This window comes from Protopterus annectens, chromosome 4.part1 (genome assembly GCF_019279795.1).
Source record: "Protopterus annectens isolate FY-2018-M chromosome 4.part1, PAN1.0, whole genome shotgun sequence".
Taxonomy (NCBI): domain Eukaryota; kingdom Metazoa; phylum Chordata; order Ceratodontiformes; family Protopteridae; genus Protopterus; species Protopterus annectens.
Genome location: NC_056734.1, coordinates 103,092,807 through 103,115,516, shown reverse-complemented (window position 1 = coordinate 103,115,516; position 22,710 = coordinate 103,092,807). Strand labels below are relative to the sequence as shown.

Here is a 22,710-nt window from a genome sequence, read left to right as displayed (position 1 = left end):
GATCTCCGTCGAGGTCATCGAGGCGGCATTCCAGGCCTGCTTCGGTGGCCTCTTCGAGATCTACTTTTAGTTTATCCGATGCAGACTTGGACCGGATGATGCGAAGATTCATCCAGGCCCAGCTGCAGATGGGAGTGCTCTTGCCCCAGGGGAGCTCGACACCTTTTTTCCACCCGATTGCTCCTTCTCCGACCCGCTATCCGGGTTCGGAGCGTTCGGAGCCGAGCAGCGTTGGAGCCGGGGGTGGGTCGGCACCGACAGTACTTGGTACTTCGGATCCGACCCTGCCCTCGAGCCTGTCGGATCCGACCTCTTGGAGCCGTGGTCCGAGCTTCGTATCCGGGGGATTCAGTGTGCCTTCGGCTCCATCCAGGTCGGAGCCCACTAGTCCCTCGGATCCGACGGTCTCGACGCCAGCTCCGATCCCTTCATCGGATCCGAGTGGGAGCCGACTTTCAGATCCATTAGAGAGTGGCTCTCCCTCTGCCTTCGATGTTGTAGAGAGGGCTCTGTTGGGAGCATCCAGACCCCCGGTCCTTGCATCGGCTCCTCCCTGCACTCGCTCCCTGCTGGGCCAGGCTTTCATCACCCGGCCAAAGGGACAGCCTGCTTCGATGTCTCAGATGGTTCCATTGGAACAAGATGTTGCTGGCGAGGCGTCCTCGGACAGTCCCCCCGAGGAAGTTCCCCGTAAGCATAAGTGCAAAAGGAGGCACGTGGACTCCCCTGAGTCCTTAACCGAGGACACTGACTTGGAGGAAGGGGAAGGCTCCCCAAGATCGCCCCCTGAGGATGTCTTCTTTGGAGACATCATGGAGATGCTGAGGATCAGAGGTGGGTGGTCTGCCCCCAAGTCTTCCTCTGACGAGTCCGTGTTTCTGGAGGCATTCGAGGCAGGCCCGTCTACCTCTTGGGTGTCCCCTCCGGCCGACCCCCTGGTGGACCTCATTACCACCAGGGCGTTGAAGGATCCGGACACCGTGGAGCCAATACCGAAGTGCCCGGATAGGATTCTTATCCCCCCCTCAGACCGATCACATTGGAGTAAGGGGCCCCCCGTAGATGCCATGTTGATGGCAGCCACGAAGAGGGAATTGGCTCAGGAGAGCCCCTCAGTCCATCCACCGAGCAGAGAGTCCCGTTTGATGGACCGTTTAGGGAAGCGTGTCTTTAGTTCAGCGACCTTCTCGGTAAGGTCTCTGAACTATATGGCACATGTCATCAGGATGCAGCGGGATCTTATCAAAGAATACGCTGCATCCCCCCCTGAGTCCATGTCGGAGGATGACGAACAATTGTACTCCACCCGAATGGCCACTCTGAGATCAATTTCAAACACCTCTATGCGGCTATTGTCCCATACCACAGAGGGAGCCGCTAGGGATAGCGGAGCAGGCCTAGTCATGAGACGTCAGGCCTGGCTCCGTCATTGCGATTTTGCGGAGCCCTTTAAGGCGTCCTTCGCGAACGCCCCTTTCGATGGTTCTGTCCTATTTGGCAAAACAGTTCGCGAGACACTTCTCCAGAGCGAGAAGGACGGGAAGACATTGTCTGCCGTCGGAGTCCGCTTCTCTGCTCCCCAGCGGTCTTTTTCGAGGAACCAAAAGGGTCAGAAGAAGATGTGGTTCTGAAAATCACAACATTCCCAACCAGCTCCAGACAACCAGTCCTACCGTGGCAGAGGTGGACAGGGAGGACGCTGCCCCAGGGGCAGAGGGGCTCTGAGAAACTTTGGGTCCAGAGAACCTTTCTCTGAGCGGCCCGCGCAGCAGCCCTGAGGGGTTGCCCAGCTGCTCCACTCTGGAGGCAGTCGGGGGGCGCTTCTCGGAACACCTAGCGGCATGGGAGTCCATCACAACAGACCGCTGGGTGCTTCGCATTATATCCAGAGGGTACAAAATACCACTACTCCATGTCCCCAAATCCAAGAACCTCCCCGATGTACCACCCGATCAGAGGGAGGCCGCAGCTGCAGAAATTCAGCAGCTGCTAAGAAAAAGAGCCATCCAGCCCATCCCCCGAGACCAGCTCGGATTAGGGTTCTACTCCAGGTTCTTTTTGGTGCCAAAAAAGACGGGGGACTTGAGACCGATCCTAGACCTTTCCCGCTTGAACCTGTCAGTAACCAAGGAGAAATTCCGGATGGTCACTCTTCAATCTATTCTCCCCCTTTTGAGGGAGAAGGATTGGATGTGCTCCATAGACCTCAAGGATGCGTACTACCACATTTTAATGGACAAATGATCCAGGAGGTTCTTTTGCTTCAGGGTCCTTCCCTTTGGCCTCACCACAGCCCCCAGGGTGTTCACCAAGGTATTAGCAGTGATTGCGGCCCACCTGAGACTCCAGGGAATACAGGTCTTTCCGTACCTGGACGACTGGCTCCTGACTGCACCAAAAAGGCATCTACTTTGCTCAGCCAGAGACGTCTTTCTCCGTCTAGCCCCGCAGTTAGGCATTACTATCAACGTCATCAAATCTCTACTGGCTCCAACGCAGGTCATAGAATTCATAGGTGCCAGAATAAACACCAGAGATTTCCGAGCCTTCCTAACTTCCGAGAGAATCCGGAACTTACAACTTCATGTGCGAACTATCCTCCAATCAGAGGCTTCACCAGCGGAATTGGTCCTGAGGGCACTAGGATCCATGGCGGCAACGATTACGCTCCTTCCATGCGCCCGTTTGAACATGCGGGTACTGCAATAGACTCTGCTAGTGCAATGGTCCTTTCTATCCCTTCCTCTCCACCATCCCATTGCTATCAGCAAGGCTTGCAGGAGGGCGCTACTATGGTGGCTCCAAGCCTCGAACTTCCATACGGGCCGTCCCTTCTGCACCTCTCCCCCTCTCGCCACGGTGACCACGGACGCTTCCCGCCTCGGGAGGGGGGGGCATTATTCAGGCAGGACAGTTCAAGGCACGTGGAACGATACAGAGACCTCCCTGCATATCAACGTTCTGGACATGAAAGCGGTGCTGTTGGCATTGCAAGCACTTCAGGGCCTCCTCCCCACAGGAACGATTGCAATTCAGTCGGACAACATGTCAGTTGTCTGGTACATCAACAAACAAGGGGGAACCAGATCTTACCCTCTATGCCGCGAAGCCATGAGAGTGTGGGAATGGGCGATCTCCTCCAACCGTTTTCTGATTGCAACGCACATTCCGGGGAGGACCAACATCCTAGCGGACAAGCTCAGCCGCACCCTTCTTACCCCGTACAAGTGATCTCTCAATCCACTAGTAGCGAAGCAGATATTCGCAACATGGGGGCAACCCTGCTGCGATCTTTTTGCATCTCCATCAAACACCAAATGCGGCAATTTCTTCGCTCTAATCCCCCCTCCAGGGGAAACTCCAAGAGATGCTCTGGTGCATGCTTGGCCACCCGGTCTACTCTATGCCTACCCTCCTCTACCACTAATGATGCAGCTCTTACAGAAAGCCTCACAGTTGGGGAGCAAGATGATCCTCATTGCCCCATTCTGGCCTCGGCAAATTTGGTTCCCTTACCTGTGGTCTCACCTTGTGAATCACCCATGGATTCTAGATCCCACTCCGGATCTCATCTCCCATCCGTCGAACTTACCAACTCCAAACCTGGACAATCTGAAGCTGACAGCTTGGTTGCTCCAGTTCCACTCCTAGTTAGGACTCCCGGTATCTCTTCACCAGTCAAAGCCATCCTCGTGGCAGCGCATAAGCCCTCCACCAGGAAAGTGTACCACAGTAAATGGAAACGTTTTTCCATCTGGGGGGAGCATCACGATCTAGATCCCTTTATGGCTCCTCTTCCATCCATATTAGACTTCCTAACTGAACTCTTCCAGGAAGGCGCTAGTTGTTCAACTGTCAAAGTGCAATTGGCAGCCATATCACATTACCATGTGGGACATGACACAGGGCCTTTGTTGTCGGCCAAGTTGTGTAAAACCTTTCTCAAGGGCACTTTTTTACTTAGACCCCCTGTAAAGGAAGCCGTGCCCCCCTGGGATCTTACATTAGTTCTTCAAGCCTTGACTGCTCCACCCTTTGAACCCGCTGCTTCAGTAGATCTCAAATTCTTGTCATGGAAAACAGCATTCCTTGTAGCCATCACTTCAGCAAAAAGAGTGTCGGAGCTTCAAGCTCTCTCTGTGAAGCCTCCTTACCTGATCTTTCACCCAGACAGAGTGTACCTCAGGATCAATCCCTCCTTTCTTCCCAAGATAGCATCAGAAACCAACATAAATCAATCCATAAATTTACCGGTTTTCTTCCTTAAATATCAGAATAAGGGAGAGTACAAGCTGCACTCATTAGATGTTCATAGGCAGCTTCGCTTTTATACTCGTAGGACAGCTGGCCATAGACAATACGACCAGCTGTTCGTTTCCTTTGCCAAATTTAACTTGGGGGAAGCTATCTCTAAAGTATCTTTATCGCGCTGGATTTCTCAATGTATCCTACTGGCATATCAAGCCTCGGGTAGACCCGCACCAGAAGGAGTTCGTGCTTATTCCACCCGCTCCATTTCTACCTCTGTGGCCTTCAAGTCTAGAGTTCCGTTGGATGATATTTGTTCTGCAGCCACTTGGGCTTCATCGCATACCTTTATTAATCACTACAAACTAGATGTGCTTTCTAGAGGGAGAGCATCCTTTGGCTCTGCGGTGCTTCGTAATATCCTTCCATGATGGCCACCCAAGGTGCAGGTAGCTAGGGACTCTGTCCCTCAGGTTGCTGACAAATGAACATCCTACTTCAGATTTAGAAGTTATGTACTCACCATAACGTTCCATCTGAGTAGGTAGTTCATTTGTCTGCAACCATCCCCCCCCCTCCTTCCCCCTGGCCTTCTTCGGATGTGCTAGTAGTTAGATATCCTTTTGTTGGCTATATTTTGAGGGGCAAACTCTATCTGAGGTCATGGAGGGTTAGCAGGGGATTATGGGTGAAGGGAGGAGCTAGGAGCTCGGATCCATTAGCTTGAAACAAGTTGCCGGCTTGGATCCGATATCGGATCCGTAACCCACAGGTTGCAGACAAATGAACTACCTACTCAGATGGAACATTATGGTGAGTACATAACTTCTAATTAGATATCACTATTGTACCTACTTATCTATGTATGCTTTATTACATGTGAATGTTTTTCGTGAATTGCTTGCTCTGTCAGTGTATGTATCTTGTGTAATATGTTTTATTGGTGTTACTTTATGTGTTATTATGTAGAGCTTTTCTCCCCGGGCCTCCATTGAAAATGGACATGTTTCCAGTCAGACTATCCCGGTCAACAAATGTAAAATAAAATAAATATACAGAAGAATGCCATGGCCACCACCTTTTCAGGGAGTTAGATTCCTGACTTCTGATTCTAGACAGGGTTCTGAAGAGGAGTCAGCAGGGAGCCATCAGTGAAGGCATTCTAGAAGGTGTCCTTGAAAACTAATAAAGGGGTAGGAGCTGTTGTCATGCAAAGGACGAAACTGATAGAATTACCCCTACCTGTATGGTTAAGTGTGGTGAAGGGAGAAAATTACTATATGCAAGTACTGTGTGTTTCACTGGCAAGCTTTGGTGAAAACTGAAATTGTGCTGATTGTAAAAGAGGTCCATTTGAAATGAATTTGGGAAACAATGTGCACTGATGTAAATGTTTGGGAGACTTGTATTTACAATAACGTTTGCTAGAAGCGTGTTTGTTGATACAGACAAGCAGTGCACTTGTGACTTTTTTCTGTTACTCACCATACTTTGCAAGAAAGTGTTTTTATTTTCATCATTTAAAAAAATCATCATAAAATTGAAAAGCTGGTTCCAGAGACTGCCTGTTGTTACTGGAAGCCCAGCAATGTGCTACTCTGTGCGTGATATTTACACATACTCAGATATGTCTGTATATGCAGGTGTAATAGGTAATGACAGCAAGACATTTTGTCAACTGTGGAGTGTTTTTTTCTTGTTGACTATTCTTCTGTTGACTTCCATGCAGGGATGGGTTATGTTTTCCTTAGGAGATTGCCCTTTTGTGGAGATTGAGGAACCACGCAGTGTGTGTGTGTGTGTGTGTGTGTCTATATATATATATATATATATATATATATATATATATATATATATATATATATATATATGTGTGTGTGTGTGTATATGTGCATATATATATATATATATATATATATATATATATATATGTATGTGTGTGTGTGTGCATATATATATGTATGTGTGTGTGTGTGCATATATATATATATATATATATATATATATATATATATATATATATATATATATATATATATGTGTGTGTGTGTGTGTATATAAGTAAAGTGATAGGGTAAAGCCCCCACACATGCGTGTTTTTGATGGTTTTGTGTGTAGTGTGTGTTTTGATTTGGTGACCACAAATACAAGCCTGTTTTCATTTTCATTTGCTTTCATGATCCTGATTGCTAATGTAATGGGTCTAACTGACCACTGATTGGTCAGTGCTTTGTTTTCAACTCTGTAAGGGTTGATCCTTATAAGAGTCACTAAATTCTGACATAATCATATATGAATATTCATATAAAGTCAGGAGAGTCGCACAGTTTGCGAACGGATATTGATGGAATCATAATTAAACCCGGACTACAGGGTGAAGCTCATAACCGTTTATCCTCTTATGCTGAACTGTCTCAGTATGTGCCCTGTTCATGGCTGAAACTGGACAATTTGAATCACACACTTTACCATTCATTAAATAATGTTAAATATTTTCTGTATGTAGTGTGCAAGGTGAAACAGTTATGAGGTCAAACCTTAGTAAAAGTTTGCTTCTATGATTTCATCTGCAGATTGGCATTTCATTGCAGCCGGTTCAGCTTGAAAAAAATGTTTATTCACCTGTGGTAGAAGATCTGATTTTTAAGGTAAGTGTAATGTATTCTGTTCTGTACACTGTTATCCTGTATATACTGTCATGTAGTTTATGCGTTTCTTGCTAGGCATCTATTTTTTAACTCTTGGAAAAAACGATTTAATTTATTTATAAATGTAGCTCATTTGTTGGTTTAATTAGGAATGCTTTGTATGGTAAAGTGAAGGTAATAGACTTTTATTTTAGCCAATGGAGTTCTGAAATACTGGAAATAATGGTGTACTCTCTGAACAAAGTAACAGGAAACAGGTTACCAGTAGCCAGTGAGGTTGAGACTTGAAATGGTAATGGTAAACTTTACTTCTTTTACAAGCTGTAGGTCCACAGAGAGGAGAGGTTTTAAAGCAGGCTGTAGCAGATCCTTAGCTGCGTCCTTTTCAAAAGGGCTGTCATTACTGTGCAGCAGAAGAAATTCGTAAATTAATGGAGTAGTTCAAGTAGTCCAGCAAATCTTACTTCAGCTATGTCAGAAAATTAAGAAATATTGTTCAAAACCAGACATAGTAATAGTTACAACAGTCTTTTTTTATGGAAACAGAGCAGGTAGTTGCTTGGCGGTGTCAGGGCTTAAAAACATGAAGTAGTCCTTTTTTTTTCTTGTGATAGGATAGCCCAGGGTATATTTGGGAGGCTGTTTAAATTGAGGGTCCACCCTCCACCTCCCCCTTTTGGTTCCTACTTCCTTGTTCAGAGGGAAACTGGAGCCCATCCTATCACTTATAGGGCAAATGACAGTGAAGCTAATCCTGACCGGGCACCAGTCCTTCATAAGTGGCATACACAGCCACTGACTCACACATAGTATGCACACCTTTCGGCAGTTTGGAGGATCAGCAGTTCACCTACAACATTTCTTTGGGATGTGAAAAAGAAACTCGAGAACCCACGCAAGGGAGTGTTATTGACTCTGAACAAAAAGCAACACATCCAAGAAATGAGCTGTTGAACCAAGGACTGAAAACATAAGCATAATTTATATTTTGTTAAAAACAATGCATTCTGTTTCTTTTACCAGCAAGGGCTTTGCTCACTTAGGTTAATTGGAAATGCACTACATTGCAATTCCTACATATTTATACCCATTTGAAGCCAAGAAATCAAAAAGTAAAGCAGTAAGCTATATAAATTATCTGTGTGCAAAGCAAGTTTACTGAATACAGAAATGATTTGCAGTTTAAAACAGCTTGCATAAAAAAGTAAAAACATTCAGAAAAAATAAACAAAAATAAATATTATGCACAAATGAATGACAAAAGAAATATAACATGATTGAACAGCACATGCAGAAATCATGTTAAACATGAAACTTTTTAAACTAGTGTTACTTTGCAAAACTGTACTGAGCTAACTTAAAAAGTAGTCCAACTATTGCATGCTTAAGTATATCAGCAGATCTGTTGTTGTCTTTTGCATCTGGTTTCAACCTGTGGATTATTGAATCCGATGTCAGCTAGTTTCTAAGAGTTCAGTACAGTCAGCTCTGCCTTCTCTACCCATAACCCCATGCTTCGGTAGAACTACCTCAGATCTAGTTTGCCACCATTCTGGACAGTAGCTCGGTCATTTGCTGCTTCTCTGTATTCTTTTTTGGACAGGATTTATTTCTGCTATACCTAACTTGTTGATATTGTTGTTACTGTAGTGCGTGTGTGTGTGTGTGTGTGTGTGTGTGTGTGTGTGTGTGTGTGTGTGTGTGTGTGTGTGTGTAGTTTGTGATGGAATTTTTTTTTGGTCTTGTAGTGTTGTCTTTCCATTTCACTATTGCAGTATTCATAACATTAAGAATCCTTTGCCTAGGGCAGCCTGATGTACAGCCAGTATACTAAAGTCTTGGGTTGCTTTAAGATACGCCGTACGTCACACGTATGCTCCTCACATAGCATAGGGCATAAAGATGACATCCGGACATGCCATCCTCAGAACGTCTTCACCACCAATCTGAACGCCATCTCCTGATCGTTGGTCTGAACACCTCACCTACGTTCCGTTGCTGGTTTTTCTGAGTCGTTGTAGATAAGTGCCCCATTGGGTTCCTTTTTTACTTGTCTCTTCTTTTTGTTGCTTGTGGGGTTTCATGTCATCCAAGAAGGGTAAATGCAGTGTGAGAGACAGATTCCCCATAAAGACCGCCACATATAGTGTCTGTTTTGCCTTGGCACCCTCGCACAACCATATGTCCTCTTCCATCATTCAGGCTTTTGTACCTAAAATTTTGTGTAGTAGACTTTCTTCTTTGGTGCTGAATATTGGGCATCAACATCTTAAACTTCTTGCGAAAGTTACAATGGAAGGAACGTCCTGCTCCAAGGGTCAGAAGAAGGCCAGAAAGCCTAGGCCAGAATCTTCCTCTGTTCAGCCTCCGCCAGACATCACTCCTGAGGTGAGTGAATGCCCAGAGGTTGCCTGGCCTTGTTGTTGGATTCCTCTGGTGCAACTGTGTTGGAGGCCGGTGGGGATCTGACTTCAAGCATGTCCGAGGAGGCTTTGCAGATGTCTGTTTTGGACATTCAGAGGGAACCATGGTTCATCATTTCCGAGGGGCCTAGGGTGTTCTTCATATTTTAGTCAGAGAAGAAGTCCCTACTACCATTATTGAATGCTGTCCTGGGTCAAAGCCTTCCAAGTTTTATAAGGCAGGTGTCCCATGGAAATAAAAAAAAAAAACTAAACATGTTTCTCCTGCTCATAAGGATCCACAGAGTGAGTGGCAGGCCTTCACTTAGGGTTTGTTTAGTGCTTTGATGGCATGGAAAACTGGGTGTTTCTGTTCCAACTCTCCCTTGTTCCTCTACTCCCCTTAAAAGACAGAGAGGACAGGATTCCTGTGGGGAGGAGTTGGATTTGGATGAGGAATCCCTTGATTACTCTTCTTAGATTCCTTCTCCTTTTACTGTGAGTTGGAGGAAGAGGAATCTACCAGTCCTGATACTCCCTTTGAAGAGATTTCTTTTTAGGACACAATCTCTGGGATGATGGAGTTCTTTAAATGGGATTGTGCTCGGGTGTCTGAGATTCGTAAGCGGTACTGTGAGTTGCTGCAGATGGAATCTCATAAACCTTCTGCTGTTCCTCCTGTTTTGGCTGCTTTATTGGATGAGTTTTCCATGCCTCTAAAGCTCTAGATTCTCAGCCCCCTGCTCCCACAAAACCTGATGGTTTTTATAGGGTGCCTGAGGACTGTAAAGTTTTGTACAAGTGTCCTGCTGCAGACCCCTCAGTGCTGTCTGTAACCTCTGACAAGCCCTCTCAATTCCTTCCTTCACCGAAATTACTGCCCTCTGATAAAGATAGCAGAACCATGGAAAGGCTAGGTAAGAAGGTTTACATCTTGGCTGCCTTGGCTTTTAGGGCTGTTAATTATTAGACCCATCTGTCTAGGTATGTGTTGGCTCTCCTGTCCTCGGCTTGTCAAGTTATATCTGATTTTCCAGACTGAAGGTAAATCTTCTTTTCTTTCCTTGTTAGGGACTTCCTCCCAGGTGGTTTGTCATTCTTTCAAGTGTAGTTATGATGCAGCAGATGCCTTTTCTACGGCTGCTGCTTTTGGGTCAGTGCTGAGGAAGTGCTCTTGGCTTCGGGTTCAACCTTTGCCTGATGATATCAAGGCTAAGTTAATGTATGACCTTCTTGATAATAAGCAGTTGTTTGGTGAAGCTGCTGCTGATTTAAGTCCCTTCAGGATAAGGGAAAGGCTTCTCACACTTCAGTGCATCAGAAGTCTTCCTTTCCATACAAACCAGATGCGGTCTGGCTATCCTGTTCTTCCCAGCCACTTTCCTGTTTCTGTTTGCCTCTCTCTCTCTTCCTGTTTGGTTACAGTTTACTCAGGATTCCTGGGTTCTGTCCATTGTTTGCCAGGGGTATTTCATAGTGTGGAAATACCTTCCCTGTTTTATAGGTCTTCCTCAGCGCCCTCAGGAACAACACTCCTTTTTCCCCAGAAGTGCTTCAGGACCTTTTGACTCTGGGTACTATTCAGGAGGTGGCTGTGTCCCAGAGGGGAATTGGGGTTTACTCCAAGGTGTTTCTAGTACCCAGAAAAGAGGGTACTTGGAGACCAATGCTAGACTTCTCTCATCTAAACACTTTTCTGAAGGTGCCCACTTTTTGAGAGTTGTCCCTTCAGACTTTGCTCCCTCTTTTACTTCCTCGGGCTTATATGGTGACTCTGGATCTCAGGTATGCTTATCTCTATATTCCAATCCATCCCCTTTTCAGGAAGTTTTTACATTTCTCTGTTGCTTCCTGGTATTTTCAGTTCTCTGCTTTGCACTTTAGTCTTTCTACTGCCTGAAGGATATTCACCAAATGCTTCACTCCTGTGATTGCTTTTTTGCAGGATTCCGGGGAGTCAGTTATTTCCTTACTGGATGACTTGCTGTTTTAGGCATCCTCTCCAGAGATCCTGTTGCAAAGTCTCCATTTTGCCATTTCTCTTCTTGGGGTTTATAACAAACATCAAAAAATCTTCTCTGACTCCTTCTCAGGACCATGTTTTTCTGGGTTGCAGGATTTAGGCGGTGCCTTTGCTGGCATCCCTGCCTCCTCACAAGGCCTTGACCCTCATCTTCTTTTTTCAAACTCTTCTTCCTATGGCTTCCATTACAGCCAGGGAATTCCTGAGAGCTCTGGGTTTCATGGCATCCACCATCCATATGCTCCCTCTATCCAAATTTTACATAAGGAAGTTTTATTGGTTCCTGAAGTCAGTTTGGCTTCAACATGCTCATCCCCTAGAATTTGTAGATGTTCTTCGTGTTTCACTGTTGCAGTCATTACATTTGGGTTATCCTTCTGGCAGGTTGCCCTCAGTCGGCCTGAATTCCAAAGTCTTGGGTCCTGCGTCGGTTGCTGTCACCTCTTCCCTGACGTCAGGTCGTCAGGGGTATAAAAGATGCAGCCAACGCCATATTATTTAGTCTTTCTTGCCACGCGGTGCCCGAAGCAGAAGCAGTTTGCAAGTGCCGGTCGGCCGACTCCTGAGATTTTCATGTTCGAGTTTCAGATCTGAAGTCTTCATTAAAAGCTAAGAACCCCGTTGGGGAAACTTTTTTCTTGTTCCAGACCGATGTCAGAAAAAGTTAATAATTGTATGTCTTGTGGGAAGCAAATGCCTCGTAAGGACTTTCATTCTTATTGTATTCCTTGCCTAGGCCCTGACCACGACGTTGTAGTTGTCAGTTTTGTGCTAGATTTAACCAATGCACTATTTAGCGTCAATACGATTTTGCATTAAGCTATTTTGGGCGAAGATTTAATTATACAATGTCATCAGATAGCCATCCGATTACCGGAGTTCACAAAAAAACGCAAAGAAAAAGAAAAGGACAGGCAACCGAGGTCTAAAACTGACGACGAAGCTTCTCCTAAGCAAGTCTCCGGTTCTCAGTGAGGCTCTTTAGCAGCCCCTGACTCCTGCTACTTTAGAGTCGCAAGCCGCTACCGACTCCCACGTGGAGTCGGCCAGGCCGCTGGAAACTCAAGGTATTGGAGCCTCGGAGACTATTCCCTAAGATGGGTCCAGAGCCACTGAGTAGGCATCGGCTTCTGAGGGTGTATTCAGACCTAAACAATTATATAGTAAACCGACTTCAAAGACTAAGGCACCTTTAAAGGCAAAAAAACAGGTTCACCAGTCACAAGGACAGGCCTCCATGCCCAAAAAACAGATGTTCAAAATGGCCGAAGACTTAATTACCTTGATCAGGGGTTCCCATCCCCCTCCTGATAAGAGGCCTAGGCAAGAGACAGACTATGAATCTTCAGATCAGGTTTCCATTTCTTCTGATTCCTCTTCTGATCAGGAATGTTCTCTTCCCCCCTATGAGGATTCTGATGCTGAAGAATCAATTCCTTCAGCTTCTCCGCCTGAGGACTACTCTTTTGGGGAAACCTTGCATACCATGAGGGAGCACTTTCACTGGGAGAGCCAAGACATTTTAGAATCTAAGAAAAGGCTCAGAGATTTCTTTTTACTACCTCAACACAGGCCTCTAGCTATCCCACCTGTGTTTGACATTGTAGATGATGTGTTCTCGGAGTCTGTTCTGACCCCTGACTCTTTACCTCCAGCTCCTGTTAAGCCGGACAGATACTACAGGGTCCCTGACTCTCATAAATTCCTTTTCAAAAACTCTTCTGCAGACCCAGAAACTATTTCTCAGGGTCCAAAGGGGGTCAAGGCTTCTACTGCAAAAATCTTACCCCCTCTGACAGGGATTCCAGGGCTCTGGATAGATGGGGAGAAAAGGTTTACACGTCTACTACTTTGGCTATAAGGGCTTTAAATTGTCAGTTTCATATGCTCAGATATCAGCGATATATCATGCCACTGCTTAAACAGAAAATGATGGCAAATTCTGAATGTGCAGAAAACAAAGAAATGCAGGCTTTATTACATGCAGCTGAACAAGTTGTAAAACATACTTTGCAATGTGAGTTTGATTCTCTGGAGGCCTCCTGCAGGGCCGCTGTTATGGGTTCTGTCATTAGGAGGCATGCTTGGTTAAAGGAACAAAAGCTGCCTGACCATGTTAAAGCAAAATTATTAGATTCTGCTTTACAACATGATACTTTGTTGCTTCTACCTCCAAAGGTGGAGAGGAGAAATCGCCATCATACAGGAAACAGTCCCAATGACTTCCCACTGCCTGCACCAAGTACTTGTCTTCTGGCAGCACCCTTAGGGGGAAAACTAGCACTTTTTTCTCAAAATTGGCACATTATAACCCAGGACAAATGGGTTCTAGACATAGTGTCACAAGGCTACAAGTTTCATTTCCATCCTCTGCCAAGGGCAAACGGTTGGCTAGATCTGCCAAAAAATCAATGGGCAGAGGCTCAAAAACAAGTCGCAGCTCTCATGGACATGAGGGCTATTCAACAAGTACCACAGCAAGAGCAGGGACAAGGATTTTACTCGACTGTTCTTGGTACCCAGAAAGGACAAACCATGGAGACCAATAGTGGACCTATCTGTTCTAAACACTTTCCTGAATATACCAAAATTCAAGATGTTGACCTTACAGCAGCTTCTGCCCATGCTGGGCAGCAAGGCTTGGCTCGTGACTTTAGACCTAAAAGAGGCATACCTGCATGTCCCAATCAGACAGTCATGCAGAAGATACCACAGGTTCAAGGCTGGCTCAAAGCATTACCAATTCTCTGCACTGCCCTTTGGCTTATCTACTGTGCCCAGGGTCTTCACAAAGTGCCTGGCACCAGTAATTGCTTACTGCAGACAAAGAGGAATACAAATATATCCTTACTTGGACGACTGCCTCATACAAGCAGAGAACAAGGACATTCTACTACAGCATCTGACTTTTGTGATAAAACTCTTAACAGGCCTAGGGTACACAGTCAGCAAAAAGAAATCAAAACTAGTACCCTCTCAAGAGATAATATTCCTGGGTGCAAGCTTAAGTACAACTGCCCAGATGGCTTATCTCACTCCAGACAAACTAAGGCAACTGACTACATATTTCAAGGAAGTGGCAACAAAGGCCCAGTTATCTGCAAGAAAATTTCTGCAGGCTTTGGGCTTCATGGCATCTTGCATCTTACTAATTCCATATGCAAGACTGCATATGAGGAAAATTCAATGGTACCTAAAAAGTGTCTGGACACAACATTGCCACAGCCTGGAAACAATGATTACTTTAATTCCCTGCCTGCAACAGGAATTTCGATGGTGGGCCAAGGCTTGTCACCAAAACAAGGGACAGCCATTCTCACTACCCCCAGCCAGGCAGAGCCTAACAACAGAGGCATCAGATTATGCCTGGCGGGCACACATGGCAGGAAGAGGCATTCACGGCACCTGGTCCACAAACCAAAAGCATCTACATATCAATCAAAAAGAGATGGTAGCTGTTCAAAATGCCCTGACAGCTTTCAAGGACCTATTTCATCCGGGACAACTACTGATAAAGACAGAGACAACACCACGGTCATGTAGTGCATCAACAAACAGGGGGGCACTCATTCTTACCCCCTGTGCAGTCTAGCCATGGCTTTATGGGACACAGCATTGACTTACCAAGTTCATCTGCAGGCACAATTCCTGCCAGAAAGGAAAATACTCTGGCAGACGAACTAAGCAGAAACCTCATGGATCCCCACAAGTGGCACCCGGATCCACAAGTCTTCCGCATGATAACAATGAAATGGGGACGCCCGGGCATAGATCTATTTGCCTCACCTCAAAACAATCAACTAAAAAGATTCTGCAGAAGGACTTATCACCGACAAGCTTGGAAAGCGGACGCCTTATCTTTCAGCTGGACAAACCTATCAGTATATGCCTTTCCTCCACTTCCTCTCCTTCCCCAAGGTACTCCTAAAGGTCAGGCAGGAGAAATCAAAAATGATTCTGATTGCCCCAGACTGGCCACGCCAGTACTGGTATCCGATCTTAAGGAACTTGTCCCAATGCCCAGTCTGGACCTTACCTCAAATAACTCGTGTACTGTCCCAGCAAAACAATCCGATTTTGCACAGCCAACTCAGGACCCTATACCTGGCAGCATGGTGGATAATGTAGCCATACAAACCACACCTCTCAGTAAAGCTGTGATGGATGTCATTTTAGAAGCCAGAAGGTCTAGTACTAGAAAATCCTATGCTGGGAAATGGAAGAGATTTTGCGCTTGGAACCAAGCTCAAGGAACTGATACAGCTGTCCCAAATATTCCTCAGATTTTGCAATATTTAACTGAGATGCTGGACAAAGGCCTATCTTTTTCATCAATTAAAATCCATGCCTCTGCCATTTCAGCTCATTGCAATACAGAGCCACCACTATTTTCTCATTTTTTATTAAGGCAGTACCTCAGAAGAGCCAAAAACTTAAGGCCTCCAAGGAGAACGCCAATACCTGCATGGGACCTCAATTATGTCTTGGAAAAACTCACCTTACCGCCTTTTGAGCCAGCTGCTACTGTGGACATAAAGTTCTTATCTTAGAAAACAGCTCTGCTCCTAGCAATAACTTCTGCAAGACGAGTTTCAGAGCTACAGGCTGTCATGGCTGTGGAACCCTTTATCATTTTCTATCCAGACAGGGTCTCTCTGAGAACAAACCCTACATTTATGCCTAAGGTGGTATCCAGTGTAGCCCTTAACCAAACAATTCATTCGCCAACCTTTTATCCAAATCCACAGAACAAGGGGGAGAAAATTCTGCATTCTTTGGATGTACACAGACAACTTAGATTCTGTTTGGACAAAACTAAAGTTTTCAGAAAGACAGTGCAATTGCTAGTGGCATATGCCACAGCATCACAAGGAAAGGCTATCTCCAAGCAGACTATTTCAAAGTGGATAGGTCACTGCATTAGTTTCTGCTACTCACAGCATGGCAAACCAGTGCCTAAGGGCATTAGGCCACATTCAACCAGAGCTGCAGCCACTTCTGCAGCCTTTCTCAGGGGAGTACCAACCAAGGACATTTTGGAGGCTGCTACTTGGAGTTCAGTGCATACCTTTACAAAAGATTACAATCTGCCTCTTTACTCTAAATCCAGGGCAGGCTTTGCCACTGCAGTTCTGCAGGGCCTCATAGCCGCTCCTAATGCTGTTTAGCTCCAGCCCCCCAACCATAGCTTTGGGACTCAACCCAAATGTAATGACTGCAACAGTGAAACACGAAGATCATAGTACACGCCACCCCCCTTATTTTTACTGGAACTTATCTTTACTTCTCTAATCTATGCGACCTAGGTGGTGTATTTGCTTATAGATGAAGGTAAAGCTTATTTTGGTACATGTTTGTTTTAATTGCACATTTTTAGCCTACCTTTTTGGGGGCACCTGACATCTGGGGCAAGAAAAACTAAATAAAATGGCGTCGGCTGCATCTTTTATACCCCTGACGACCTGATGTCAGGGAAAAGGTGACAGCAACCGACGCAGGACCCAAGACTTTCGAATTCAGACCTACTGAGGGCAACCTGCCAGCAGGATAACCCAAATGTAATGACTGCAACAGTGAATACACTCAAACATCTACATTTATGGTAAGTGTGGACAACTGTACTTTCTTCTACCATGTCTCAAGAAGGATCTGCACTGGTGGATCCAGCAGTTGTCCCTAAATCCAGGGCTCCCTTTTTGTTATCTTCTTTTCTGGTTGGCACCCCTGGTATGTGATCTTGCTGCCCTGTATCAAGTCCCCATCTTCCTTGTCACTACAGTTTTTTTAATACTGTTCCTAGGCTCACGACATAACATATCCTTAATAATGGGCACACGTTTTTGTTTATGGTGCTACAGATAGTTAATAAATATGATAGAGGTGGATATTTGACCAGTGATACTGAGTGTAATGAAACAAGGTGGATAATATGGCTTGGGGCTGATAAACTCCCTGGCTTAAATGCTGTTATCCCTTTAAAACCCATACTAAGAAAAAGGAGGGTAAAATATTAGCCTCTGATTGGTAGAGAAGTGTTTTAAAATAACTGATGTTATGTAGTCCAATCTCGCCTACATTCTTACCTGTGGGTTTGGAGCCGAACCTCGGCTCCGACTCAGCCATACTCTAGCTCGAAGTCTTCAATTGGCTCATGACTAAGAGGTATGCCATGCTGCACTGCTCCCTTTCCCAGATCTCATTTGCCGCTCGTTACGCTCAGACATGGTCTCGCTCTTGGCCGTGGCTAAGTATAACTTTTCTTCTACTTTTTAGTAGTTTGTTACTCCAAAAGTTATTTTCATAGCTAGTCTCTGTTTTTTGATAAAACTGTTTGTCTTGGTATCCCGTTTGCGTTCCTTCCCTTCTTACGGGCTAGGCCCGTTTCAGTTAGAGGACCTAGTCATCTAGTTGTATGTGTCCCAGTTTCCCTGTGTGTGCTTGTTCCGGTGGTTGCCCCATCCCATTGGGCTAGGGCCGTTTAACTTAGAAGACCTAGTCCTCCCTTGTTTTGTTTGTCAGGGCCGTTTAAGTTAGAAGTCCTTTCTTCCCTGTGTGTTTGTTGTTCTAATGACAGTTTAATTTAGAGGCATAGTTCCCGCGTTTTTTTGTAGTTGGTGTTGGGTTTGTCTTCTGGTATTGTGTGCAGTGTTATACCAATATGTGTAAGGTTACAAAAGAAGACAAGCCTTCGGGCTTCAAAAAATGTGATAATTGTGGATCTATTACTGATGGGCACTCTGTGTGCGTGTATTGTTTGGGGGCTATCCACCTCCAAGAATCCTGTGTGTTTTGTCACACCTTTAGCCCATGTGTTCTTCAAGAGAGGAAGAACAAACTGATTCTGAAGGGATTACTGAAACCCTCCTTCGAAGAAGACTTTGAGAGGGTTTCCAGTTCTAAGTCCTCTCCCTCTAAAACAGACAAGACCTCTAAATCAAAAAAACGCTTTCCGGCTCCGTCAGTTTTATTGGAGCCGCCAGAGAAAGGTGCCAAGTCTACTTTAGCTTCCTCAGCTCCATTGGCTTCGAGGCCGAAGGAAGTGGGTGAATTGACCAAGTCAACATCGGTTCCCAGTCTCTCGGAGCTGGTGACGGAGGTACTTGTTCGGAGCCAGTCTCCAGTTACTAGACCAGTTTCTCCTTTTCGTAGGTCTCCTTCTGTAGGGAGGTCCAGATCTCCGACCTTATCCTCTAGGTCCTCCAGGACTCTCTCGGACGATGATGTGGCTAGAGTGGTACAGAGACTGCTCCAATCACCGATGTTGGCCAAATTGTTTTCGGCTCCAGCCCAATCGGCCCCGGAGGCAGTCACCCATCCATCCTCATAAGTTCCTCCTCCAAGCCTTTCTCGGCCTTCGGAGCCAGAGTTGTCGGTTCCGTCTGATGCCTTTAGGTCGGCTCCAGTAGCCCATCCTGGCATCTCAATTCCAAGCTCCGCTCCGACCCCTTCAGCTCCGTACGAGGGGTCAGGGGCTCTTAGTTCCTTGGTTGGACCCTAGGGAGAGGTCTCTGGTCGATCTCCTTCGGCTCCTAGCCTCCCGCTCGGTGCTTCAGCACGGGTGAGCTTGGGCCCTGCCTCGGCTTCGGACCTTATCCCTTCAGCCCTGAGGGCATCCACCTTTGGTCATTCTTCGGAGCCTGGGGGATCAGCTTTTGAGGTCATGCGGAGCGTGCTGGCCAGGTCCTCAGCTGCGTCTGATGGTACCGACACAACCCCCTCCAGCACCAGTATCAGTTTCTTATCACCCTCTGTCCTTGGACTGCAGTGACCCATGGCCTCAGGATACCTCAATGAGTGGTCCCCAACGTCTCCCCAGAGTGTTTGCCTGAGGAGCCTCCCAGAAAAAGTGTGTGCAAGAGGAAGCACATCGACTCCCAGGATGAGTCTATCACTTCGGACACCGACCTCAAGGAATCAGAGGGGTCCCCCAAGTCGTCCTCTGAAGATATCTCTTTCTCAGATATCCTGGAGATCTTGAAGCAGAGAGGCTTCTGGCCCTCCAAATCTTCCTCTGAGGGAGGAGTCTGTGTTCCTGAAGGCCTTTGGGTCTCAACCCTCCACCTCTTGGGTTTCTCCCCCGTTCAGTGAACTCCTGGATCTTGTTTGTCGAAGGGTGTGGGAAACCCCTAACACTGTGGAACCAGTCCCCAGGAGACCCAACAAGTTTCTGTCTGCCCCCGCTGACAAGGAATTTCTCACAAAGGGCGTTCCAGTAGATGCCATGGTGATGGAAGTGGCCACCAAGAAGGAACTGGCTGAGACTTCATCTACCGTCCATCCCCCTAACAAGGAGTCTAGGACCATGGACCGGTATGGAAAGTGTATGTTTTCTTCAGCGGCCTTTACTCTGCAGTCGCTGAACTATTTGTCACATTTTACACGGCTCCAAAGAGATATCCTAAAAGAGCTTGGAGAGTCTCTGCAGGGTAACGTTTTTGACGCAGTGGCTCAGAAGTTCAATACCCAGATGTCTACCCTAAATTCCTTTACTAACTCCTCCATGAGGCTGATCTCGCATGCAGCTGACGGAGCGAGTAGGGCAGCGAGTTCCGGAGTCTCTCTTAGGAGACACTCCTGGATGCACCTGTGTAATTTCGCGGAGACCTTCAAGTCTACGTTCACCAATGCCCCATTTGATGGTTCATCGTTGTTCGGAACCAAGGTGAAAGATACTCTCACTAGGTGCGAGCAGGAAGGAAAAATCCTGTCTGCCGTGGGAGTCCGTTTTTCCATGCCTTCTAGACCTTATCCCAAGGTCCAGAAGGGTGGGAAAATGTGGTTCAGAAAGCTGCAGAGGTTTTTTCAAGACACACATAGTGATTCCTCATCCAGAGGCAGGGGAGGGGGTGGTAACTCAGGTAGATGCTGCCCTAGAGGCAGAGGAGGCCCGCATAACCAGGGGGACCACTATTCCTTTCGCGGTTCCCCCTACCAGTGCTCCTGATGGGAGGCCTGATTGCGCTTCTCCAGAGCCAGTTGGGGGTCGCATTTCGCTATACCCAGAAGCCTGGCAAGACATCACCCAGGACGAGTGGGTATTAAAGATAATTTTTGGAGGATATCATATTCCCTTCTCTTCTCATCCCCCGCCAACCAAGAGAATCCCAGATGCCCCACCCAGTCAAAGGGATTCTGCAGCTTCAGAAGTTCAAAAGCTGCTAGCAAAAGGAACCATCCAGCATGTCCCCACAGACCAGCTCGGATTAGGGACTTACTCAAGATTCTTTTTGGTGCCGAAAAGAACAGGGGACTTGAGACCCATCTTGGATCTCAGCCGCTTGAACCTCCATGTAAAAAAGTCCAAGTTCCGAATGGTCACTTTACAGTCTATTTTCCCATTGTTGGGGAAAGAAGTATGGATGTGCTTCATCGACTTCAAGGATGCTTACTTATCATATAAAGATGGACAGGGCAACCAGGAGTCATTTATGCTTCCGGCTGGGAGCCAGTCATTTTCAGTTTTGAGTCCTGCCCTTTGGTCTCACCACAGCCCCCAGGTTGTTCACCAAATGTATGACAGTGGTGACGGTTCACTTGAGATGTCAGAGATTCCAAGTGTTTCCGTACCTGGATGACTGGCTCCTGTCTGCCACCACCAGGCATCTATTATTATAGACCAGGGACGCCACCATTGCGTTGTGTCAACGATTGGGTATCACACTAAACTGGGAAAAGTCTGCCTTGTTGCCCTTGCAGTGTGTCACCTTTATAGGTGCCGAGTTAGACACCGTACTCATGAGCACTTTCTTACCACAAGAAAGAATTCAGGTTTTGCAACAACAGGTCTACGCGTTGCTTCCACTGAAAAAGGTAAAGGCAAAAATGGTTCTCAAATTGTTAGGGACAATGGCTGCCACAATTTTGCTAGTCCCTCTTGCAAGACTACACATGAGGCTCCTTCAGTGGCTGCTCTTTGCCCAGTGGTCCCTACAACACCTTCCGCTTTTCCATCTTATTATGATTACAGACAAGTGCAAGCAGGATCTACGCTGGTGGCTTCAGACCAGCAATCTCAATGTGGGAAAGCCCTTTGTCCCACCTCCTCCAGTTGCCATGGTGACCACGGATGCCTCCCAGATTGGGTGGGGGGTATTATCTCGGCAGGGCAGTCCAAGGCACGTGGCAATCGCACAAGATACATTTGCATATCAATGTCTTGGAGATGAGAGCAGTGCTATTAGTGTTGCAAGCACTCCAGAGCTTTCTTCCTCTCGGGGCGATTGCCATCTACTCAGACAACATGTCGGTGGTAAGGTATCTGAACAAATGGGGGGGAGGACCAAGTCATACCCCCTTTGCAGAGAGGCTATTCGAGTGTGGCAGTGGGCAGTGTCTTCCCACCGCTTTCTTGTGGCAATGCACATTTCGGGGAAGTCCAATGTGATTGCCGACAGGTTGAGCAGAGCTATTCTGATGCCTCACGAGTGGTCCCTGAACAAAGCAGGTTGCGGAGCAGATTTTCCGCAGATGGGGTCAGCCTTGCTGCGACCTATTTGCCAGTCCCCTCAATACCAAGTGCAGCAGCTACTTCACCCTTATCCCCCCTCAGGGGGAGACACCCAGGGATGCTCTAGTTCACGATTGGCCCTCCGGTCTACTTTATGCCTTCCCACCTGTTCCTCTGATAGCAAAGTTTATTCAGGAAAGCACAATTCTTGGGAATCAGAATGATTCTGATTGCTCCACACTGGCCTCGTCAAATTTGGTTCCCCTTTCTCCATCCCTATCTCATGGACGACCCCTGGATTCTGGACCCACAGCCAGACCTATTGACTCGTATGTCAGAGCTGTTCCATCCCTCTCTTCAGACCCTCCAGTTGACAGCTTGGCTACTCCAGTTCCATCACTAGTCAGGCTTCATACTTTTTCTCCGGAAGTAGTTCATATTCTGTCTTCGTCCCATAAGCCTTCAACTAGGAAGATTTATTCCAATAAATGGAAAAGATTCTCCATCTGGGCTCATGAAAGGCAGATTGACTCTTATACCGCACCAATTTCATCAGTTCTGGAATTTCTCTCCATGCTTTTCAGTCAGGGGTCAGCTGCCGCAGCCATTAAAGTTCAGTTAGCGGCTATCTCCACCTTTCATGTCGCTAATGAACCCACTCTAATGGCACATAGACTTTGTAAGGCATTCTTAAAGGGCACTATGCTGCTTCGACCTCCAGTCTTTGATCCCGTAATGCCATGGGGCCTCAATTTTGTGCTACAGTGTCTCACTTCGTCTCCTTTTGAGCCTGCAGCTACTTGTGACTTGAGGGAAGGAGGTTGGCATAATGGTTAAGGTGTTTGCCTTACAAACACAAGGTGCAGGGTTTGATTCTGACATGGGGTAATTGGCTAGGCTTAAAATGGCCCACAAGGGTACTTAGCCTAGTACTAATCTATA

At 46.5% G+C, this 22,710-nt stretch overlaps 1 protein-coding gene across 3 annotated transcripts in view; it reads left to right on the top strand.

The window, feature by feature from the left end:
* Positions 1-22,710, top strand: part of YEATS2 (YEATS domain containing 2) — a 1,703,429-nt gene that overhangs the window by 1,555,934 nt on the left and 124,785 nt on the right. For all 3 annotated transcript variants that reach the window (XM_044070010.1, XM_044070009.1, XM_044070008.1), the window contains one exon: positions 6,822-6,896. In XM_044070010.1, coding sequence (XP_043925945.1) covers positions 6,822-6,896 — 75 coding nt within the window. The remainder of the gene's footprint in view (positions 1-6,821; positions 6,897-22,710) is intronic.